This window comes from Limulus polyphemus, unplaced genomic scaffold (genome assembly GCF_000517525.1).
Source record: "Limulus polyphemus unplaced genomic scaffold, Limulus_polyphemus-2.1.2 Scaffold7500, whole genome shotgun sequence".
NCBI classification, from domain to species: domain Eukaryota; kingdom Metazoa; phylum Arthropoda; class Merostomata; order Xiphosura; family Limulidae; genus Limulus; species Limulus polyphemus.
The window spans coordinates 25,174-34,822 of record NW_013673110.1 but is presented as its reverse complement, the minus strand read 5'-3'; the positions used below and the strand labels follow the sequence as shown (position 1 = coordinate 34,822).

The window sequence follows — 9,649 nt, the reverse complement described above, 5'->3', positions numbered from 1 at the left end:
TGTAATTAACACACAACTCATGAATTATGTAGTGTTATTGTAGTTAACATACAACTCATGAATTATGTAGTGTTAATGTAATTAAAAACAACTCATGAATTATGTAGTGTTATTGTAGTTAACATACAACTCATGAATTATGTAGTGTTATTGTAGTTAACACACAACTCATGAATTATGTAGTGTTAAAAATCTTACCCAGCAGTTCGAGTTGAACAACAAAGATATCCAGATATGGTGGGTCAACTCTTACCCTGGACACAAAATGGGTAACTGTCTACAGCAGTACGTCCAAACAACTGTTAACACCGGGTGTTATACAAGTTTTTATGGTGGCTGGGACACAAATGATGGGTAACTATCTACAACATAATTCATGAGTTGTATGTTAATTACATTAACACTACATAATTCATGAGTTGTATGTTAACACAATAACACTACATAATTCATTAGTTGTATGTTAACTACAATAACACTACATAATTCATGAGTTGTATTTTAATTACATTAACACTACATAATTCATGAGTTGTATGTTAACTACAATAACACTACATAATTCATGAGTTGTATTTTAATTACAAACCCACCATATCTGGATATATTTGTTGTTCAACTCGAACTGCTGGGTAAGATTTAACCCACCATATCTGGATATCTTTGTTGTTCAACTCGAACTGACTGCTGGGTAAGATTTAACCCACCATATATGGATATCTTTGTTGTTCAACTCGAACTGCTGGGTAAGAGTTGACCTACTGTATCTGGATATCTTTGTTGTTCAACTCGAACTGCTGGGTAAGATTTAACCCACCATATCTGGATATCTTTGTTGTTCAACTCGAACTGACTGCTGGGTAAGATTTTAACCCACCATATCTGGATATCTTTGCGTGTGGTTGAGATAAGAGGTTATTAGATACGCACGCAGCTAATTATTGAGGGTCTGGTGATTTTATAGATTTCTCGAAACAGATGTTCTTTCATTTCACTCTCAGTAAAAAAAGCCACGCAACTTAGTGATTACATCTAATGGAATATAAAGTAACTTATCTTGCTATACGATACAATATTCGGAGGAGCTCAAGAAAAACTAGCGGAGTCGTGATATACCTTATTTTAATTTTGAAGAACAAATTTTTATCTAGAAATAAAATACCTGACGTGAAGGGGTCGATATTAAAGTGCATTAACTAGTTTTTACAAGTTTATTTAGTTTGTGTAGATATATATATCTGGCTAGAAAATATTACACAAACTACAGAATAAAATACACACTGAGCTTTCTCAAAATGTTAATATTCTTATTTTTTTATAAATATCATTCTTGAGTCTATACAGCTTTTGTGGTTTTAATGTAACTGGTAGTGTATTGATTTGTTTATGTTTTATGGATTCTAAACTTTTTTATGATAGTCCCCTGTGTAGCTTTGCAATAAAAAAGATAACAATAACAAAAAATTCAAAAATTTCACGGAAAACACAGAATTTCGTGGACATTCTCATAATCAAACGAAATGATAAGTTCGCAACTACAGCACGTACAGAAAACCAAATCATTCCGACAGACACCTTAACTTCACTCACAACACCCACCATCCATAAGAGTAGCAAAGATGCAAAAACAACTAACGGTCGAGCACTGTCCAATGGTTAGATTATGGATCTGAGGTTCCTTGGTTTTGTACACAAAGGGCTATCTGTGCTCTGCCCACCACGGGTATCGAAACCCGGATTCTAGCGTTGTAAGTCCGCAGACATGCAACTGTGCCAGTGAGGAGCCCTCGGGGTTCGCGATCATGGTTTGCCATTGTTCGCAATGCCTCGCTGCTTGCACCAATTTTCTTTATTCAGACTTCTCGTCTTCAATACATTTTCTAATGTCCTCGAACTAAATTAGTCTCTTCTTGTCTCTCGCTCCTCTTTCTTCGATTTGACTCATCAGAATCTCTGTCAACCTTCCTTCACATCTAATTATATGCTCAAAATAGCGTGTCTTCCGTTCGCTATTTATGTACAGGAGAAATATTCCATAAAGTACTGTGCGGATTTTTATTTTAAGTAATGTTTGTTTGTTTGTTTTTGAATTTCGCCCAAAGCTACACGAGGGCTATCTGCGCTAGCCGTCCCTAATTTAGCAGTGTAAGACTAGAGGGAAGGCAGCTAGTCATCACCACCCACCGCCAACTCTTGGGCTACTCTTTTACCAACGAATAGTAGGATTGACCGTCACATTATAACGCCCCCACGGCTAAAAGGGCGAGCATGTTTGGTGTAACGGGGATTCGAACCCGCGACCCTCAGATTGCGAGTCGAGTGCCTTAACCACCTTTAAGTAATGAAAGTGTTTTGAAGGTGTCATAAGTAATGTTCAAATTCCAACTATAAATTCACTCTTAAAATGTATAAGCTTTCCTTTAAAGATTGGTATATTTCTAAAATGTGCTTATTTTTCTTTGAAAAAAAAAACAAAACAAAAAGAACTCTTGAAATTTGAAAATATTTCAGGGGACATACGTTTATTTCTTTTTTTTTATTAAGTAATTACAACAAGTTGAATTTCATTCCAACATTAAACAATTTAGATAAACAACAGGAATTAACACATCTGTTGACAATACAATATGGCGGATCTACAATATTTTTTTTATTGATACTGAAAAGTTCCGCTGGTGGATCGGCGGTAAGTTTACGGACTAGCAATTCTAAAACCCGGGATACGATCCCTCGCAATATACAGAGCAGAGATAGCCCATTGTGTAGCTTTACACTTAAAAACGCCCCCCACTGGCACGGCGGTATGTCCGCGGACTTACAACGCTAGAAACCGGGTTTCGATACCCGTGGTGGGGAGAGCACAGATAGCCCATTGTGTAGCTTTGTGCATAATTCCAAACAAACAAAACACTTAAAAACAACAACAAATACTGAAGAAAAAAAATGCATTGGAAATACTTATAACTATTTGTACATATTACTTTCTATGGTGTAACTGGTTACTTTCGTTTCACGCGTATCATGGTATGCTGTTCAGAAGGCGTGTCATGCAATCATTATGTACGATAGAAGGTTTGATTAATCAGAACTCGGTGACCGGCCATGATACGTCACGGATTTTTCTAATGTTAGCCGACACGCACGTGATAAGTTTAGCGTGATGTTTGGCCTATGTCTATATTAGGTTAGGCCTAAGCAGCTATAGCTATAGTAGTATAAATTATACGTTGAATGTATTTTTAGCAAAGACTGCATAAAAATTTTAATGCTTTATTTTAGAGGATTAGATCATTTATGTAATACATTTCTTTTTGTTTTTGTCTTTCATACTTCTTTTTTTTTGTCTTTCATACTTCGCATCACTGCGTTTGATATTCTATTCACTTGACGTATATATATAAAACGTAACTACGAAACATTAAACCCAATATACAAAGCTCGTGTTCGGAAATTAAACGAACGACCAGGAAAAGCTGACTTTTATACAGAAACAGTAATAACATCTCAGATGTTCGAGTATAAAACTCAACAAATAGAAAGTTTAGGCTAGCTAACAGGTAAGATTTACATAATCAAACTAAAACTTAAACGTTAAAACTTTGTAGAATGGACGGCAACTGTCTGTTGTAGAAGTCTTCTACACCTGTTACATCATGAATACTCTGCCTAAACAATCTATCAAAGAAAAACTTTAATTGAATTACAATTAAGGCTTAATTGAGTTAAGAAATAAGGCTTAGCTTAACAAGTAATTTTGAGTTTATTAACATAATTATGGCTTAGTCAAACTAACAAATAAGGGTTAATTAAACAAAAAGTTAGGCTTAAATAAACTGACAATCAAGGTTCATTTAAGCCAATGATTAGGCTTATTCGGAATTTTTTACTACGGCTACGTTATATTTACAAGGGAAGCTGAATTAACTATAATATATAAATAATCTCCAGTTTGAAATAAGTCACGCCATGAGAATAAGTTGATCAGCCTATTATTATTACGTAAACTGTAACTCAATATATAAATATATTTCAGAAGTTATTAACAAGTATAAGTTCATTTCAAATTGTTCAAGCTTACTGTATACCATGATCTTTGGACTTTTTTATTTCGTATTAAATATTATTCGGAATAGACGGTTTGTTTGTGATTAAGCACAAAGCTACACAATGGGCTATCTGTGCTCTGCCCACCACGGGTATCGAAACCCGGATTCTAGCGTTGTAAGTCCGCAGACATACCGCTCTGCCACTGGGGTGCCGGAATAGACGGGAAAACAAACAATATTCGTGCAGACTTTAAAATATCAGTCACATACATATAATAACGAACAATTGGTAGGATTCCGTGGATTCTTGGATCATTACTGATTGGTTTGAATTTCGCGCAAAGCTACCCGTCCCTAACGTAGCAGTGATAGACTACAGTACAGGGAAGGCAGCTAGTCAACACAACTCACCGCTAACCCTTGGGCTCTTTTACCAACGAATAGTGGAAATTAACGTCACATTATAACACCCCCACTACGGCTGAAAGATCAAGCATGTTTGGTGGAACGAGGATTCGAACCCGCGACCCTCGGATCGTGAGTGGAGCGCCTTAACCACCAGGTCATACAAGACCAATTATTGAGCACAAAAGGTCATATAAAATATATTTTCTGGTTATGTTGATAGCTTCTTACATATTTTGTATCAATCCAATATGTAAATAATGCTAATCATCGTATAGACATTATTCTCAGGTCATGACGAGTTTTGAAATTAATTGATTATCCCTTGAAAGTCTTCAAATATTATATCACAGCGACAATGCAACCGTACAGTCAACGTGTAGAGACAGACAGACATACTAGGCTGAGTACGTAATCCTTAACCGTTCTAATGTATCGCCCCCCCTCCCCCAGTATGTCTGCGGATTTACAACGTTAAAAACCGTGTTTAGATACCTCCATTGTGTAGCTTTGTGCTTAACTGCAAACAAAGAAACCATCTGATGTATCCAGAAGTAAACACCAACACGTGTAATGGAAAAAAAAATTAGATCTCGTTTTCTCCAGTACAGTTTCTACAGACACTATTTCAAAAAGTGTTTTACAAGGCTGCGCTTGCGCATAACCTCTGCAGGTCACGTGCAGCTGTTGGTGAATGAAGTGCTATATATATATATATATATATTAGAGTCTTCTCAGTTCTTCAACAGATACGCACACTGCTTCTCTCGTGCGTGAGATGAAAGTCTTGTCTATAAAACGGGCCTCGACGTAAAGGAATCTATATAATAAATATGTACCGTCGTCGTCACTTAGGCAGTTTCAGCGCGTGCACACGAGCTTCGCAATGAATTTATGGTTGTGATTACTATATCATAAAAGATAAAAAGTCATATCGTGCAGGAAAATGAGTATACGGTTATTTTTGATTAAAACTTTGGTCAGTCTTGCTTTAATACTTCAATCCATTTACTGTTCTTCGGAGAATCTAACAGGAGATGAACTAAAAAAACTATTGACAGAAGTAGACATGTTGCGGGAGTTCCGCTACCGAGACCACGTCATCATTAAAACACTAGAAGAACGTCTTAGACAATTGGAGATCTCCACAACTCCCTCTCTGACCACTGGTTCAAATCTTAGATCAGAGTCTTCAACCCCAACGATTTTAGAAGGTTCCAGCAAATCCTTCGTTAATCCATTAGAAGACCGAACTAATGGGAAACACCGACTTCACCATCGCGTTCGATCTGGTCACGGGTGTGAGTCAGTCGGGAACTTTAAGAAACAGCGCCGGGCCTTCAGGAAACTGGAGCACCAGTTACGACGGCTACAGTTGGACTTGGCAGCTGTAAAGAGCGTCAGAAAGAGAGGGGTTGGAGTAGGAGAAGAAGCTGAAGGATTGCGGTTGGAAACGGAGCTTCTGCGGACGGAGATCCACCGATTCCAGCAGGACTTAGAAAGCTTGCGAGCTGACAGAGAAAAGGACCATGCCGCATTAGCTCCGCTCCGGGTGAGCCAAGCGACCAACATATGGTTACAGGAGACAGTGGAACAGCTCCGGACAGAGATGAGTGAGATGGCGAAGTCGTTTAACGTCTCGGTGTCGCTCAATCGGTGGCAGACCCACGAGTCAAATATGGCGCTACTCAGATCTGATTACGACGCTCTTCAGAAAGAAATAGAAACTCTTCAGACGCTTCTTGAGAAAAATTCAGCGTCTGTGGACCAACTCCAGACAGAGATGAAGGACTTAAGAAGTCATTCTCAAAGGCTTTTTGTAGGCTACCAGCATCTTTCCGAAAACGTAAGTCTCTAGAATTTTTAATTATTAATCAAAGATTTTCTTTCGGATCAGAAGGACCAAGGATCAATCCCGCCCTATGCCACTGAACATACTTCACACTTTCAGCTGTGGGTGCGTTATAAAAGTGACAGTCAATTTCGATATTCGGTTTAAAATATTCGTGTAAACGGCGGGAACTGCTAACTGATTGTCTTCTCTGATCAACAGTTCTAACTTAAAGATGATTATGTTTAAACATTGAGATCTCATCTGGTCATTTAACTCCTTGTGTCTAAACATTAAAATATCTCATCTGGCTATTTAACTCCTTGTGTTTAAACATTGAGATATCTCATCTGGCTATTTAACACCTTGTTTCTAAACATTGAGATATCTCATCTCGTCATTTAACTCCTTGTGTCTAAACATTAAAATATCTCATCTGGCTATTTAACTCCTTGTGTTTAAACATTGAGATATCTCATCTGGCTATTTAACACCTTGTGTCTAAACATTAAGATATCTCATCTGGCTATTTAACACCTTGTGTCTAAACATTAAGATATCTCATCTGGCTATTTAGCACCTTGTGTCTAAACATTAAGATATCTCATCTGGCCATATAACATCTTGTGTTTAAACATTAAGATATCTCATCTGGCTATTTAGCACCTTGTGTCTAAACATTAAGATATCTCATCTGGCCATATAACATCTTGTGTTTAAACATTAAGATATCTCATCTGCCTATTTAACACCTTGTGTCTAAACATTAAGATATCTCATCTGGCCTATTTAACACCTTGTGTCTAAACATTAAGATATCTCATCTGGCTATTTAACACCTTGTGTCTAAACATTAAGATATCTCATCTGGCTATTTAACTCCTTGTGTCTAAACATTAAGATATCTCATCTGCCTATTTAACACCTTGTGTCTAAACATTAAGATATCTCATCTGGCTATTTAACTCCTTGTGTTTAAACATTAAGATATCTCATCTGGCTATTTAACATCTTGTGTCTAAACATTAAGATAATTCATCTGGCTATTTAACATCTTGTGTCTAAACATTAAGATATCTCATCTGCCTATTTAACACCTTGTGTCTAAACATTAAGATATCTTCTCTGGCCATTTAACATCTTGTGTCTAAACATTAAGATATCTCATCTGCCTATTTAACACCTTGTGTCTAAACATTAAGATAATTCATCTGGCCATTTAACATCTTTTGTCTAAACATTAAGATATCTCATCTGGTCATTTAACTCCTTGTGCTGCGTAAGGTACTGTTCAAAAGCTCTTAATAATTTCAATGTGCTATTAAACGTAGTTTGTTTGTTTGTTTTTTAGCACAAAGCTTACACAATGACCCATCTGCGTTCTGCCTGTCGCGGAAATCGAGCCCCAAATTTTAACATTATAAACCCTTGAGTTTACCGCTGAGCCATGGGGGAACTGTCATCGTAGAGAAAAACTAATAACGATAAAGGGTTGAGAAGGTAAACACCTTATCTTAGAACTCTCTAACTAACTAACTACCTGTCGATTTGCATATAAATGAAGTGATTTGACGAAACTAACAGATATTCTTGAAACAAAGACATTCTGATAGGAATTACACTTGGAAACCTCTGTCGGGAATACTATAAGTGTTCCACGGAATTATTTGGTATTTTTTATATTTACGTTTTCTTTGTATGACGAGATTTTAAAATATCATCTGTTAATATAAATGATTTTCAACGAACCGTATGACAAGGATCAAGTACTTTGATGAGCCCCCAACCCGGTGGCTCAGCGGTAAATTTGAGGACTCAATAACGCAAAAAATCTGGGTTTCTCAATCGCGATGGTCAAGCACAGATAGCCCATTGTGTAGTTTGGCGCTTAAACTAAAACGAAGAACATTGATGAAAACGTGGGTAATATTTTGAGGTCATTTATTTTTTATTTTTGGAAATGAACGACCTCTGGTAAACCAAGGATGAGGAATCCGTAAAACAGCAGTTTACTGGACGATGTTAGCGTCACAGCGGGTAGTCTCTCCTAGCTCCTCCACGTGTGTGACCAAGTTAGTCACATTATTTCCTTACTCACAGCCTCTGCGTAAGACTAGGATGTTACACAGACACACACAAAAAATGCAATTAGAGACATATAAACGGCTTATTGTGTAGCAGACCACAGGAAAAGGTATGAAATTCGAGAGTACGTATTATAGGAGTTATACGTAGCATAACAGTTTTCAAGAAGGGCCACTGACATGAACGCTTTAGCAGATCTTTCTTCTGTTCCCGAAATATCTGTTGATATTTTCAAATCAATATATATATAAAACAGACAACGTTTGGCTTTACAAAAGAAGAATGTATAAGTTAGGAGGTAAATGAGACACTATTAGTGGAATGTGTTGACAAAACATGTAATATTATATTAGTTTAGCACTATCCGGGACTATTGACAAACTGTTGGAAATAATTAAATGCATCAAACAAAATACAGTATTAAATAAAGATGAAGATCCATATTGTTAATATTTGGGCAGTGTTTATTTGTTTCTTATGAATTTCAAACAAAGCTATTCGAGAGTTATCTGTCCTAGTCGTCTTTAATTTAGCAGTGAGAGGAGGCAGTTAGTCAACACCACCCACTGCCGACTCTTGGGCTTCTCTTTTACCAACAAACAGTGGGATTGATCGTCCCATTATAACGCCCCACTACTGAAAGGGCGAGTATTTTCGGTGACGGGGATTCGAACCCGCGACTGTCAGATTGCGAGTCGAGATCCCTAACCATCAGGCCGTTGCAATGCCATTTAAACAGTAAAGTTAGAGAAAAAAAAAGGGCCTTTTTTTTCTCCAGGTAATAAAATAAAAAAAAATATTTCAACCAACGTTTCTTGATTGCGGCTTCATCAGGGTTAGTAGTACACACTAGCTGAAATACAAACTTTCTTTTACTATTAGCTAGAAAATAAATGTAATTTGTTTCTAACTTTATTGGCAAAATGTCTAAATGCCTCCATCATGCACTACAAATTTGTATAATGGTGTAATAAAATGGTGTAAGTAATGGATAGATTGGATATAAATCAAATGGTGTAAGTAATGGATAGATTGGATATAAATAAAATGGTGTAAGTAATGGATAGATTGGATATAAATAAAATGGTGTAAGTAATGGATAGATTGGATATAAATAAAATGGTGTAAGTAATGGGTAGATTGGATATAAATAAAATGGTGTAAGTAATGGGTAGATTGGATATAAATAAAATGGTGTAAGTAATGGGTAGATTGGATATAAATCAAATGGTGTAAGTAATGGGTAGATTGGATATAAATAAAATGGTGTAAGTAATGGGTA

At 36.6% G+C, this 9,649-nt stretch overlaps 1 protein-coding gene across 1 annotated transcript in view; it reads left to right on the top strand.

Moving 5' to 3' along the window:
- The first annotated feature begins 5,215 nt into the window (after positions 1 to 5,215).
- The window catches only part of LOC106474665 (protein scabrous-like), a 15,046-nt gene continuing 10,612 nt past the window's right edge, over positions 5,216 to 9,649 (top strand). Inside the window, exon 1 of the mRNA XM_013935357.2 lies at positions 5,216 to 6,297. Within this exon, the coding sequence (XP_013790811.1) occupies positions 5,398 to 6,297 (900 nt within the window). The 5' untranslated portion in view covers positions 5,216 to 5,397. The remainder of the gene's footprint in view (positions 6,298 to 9,649) is intronic.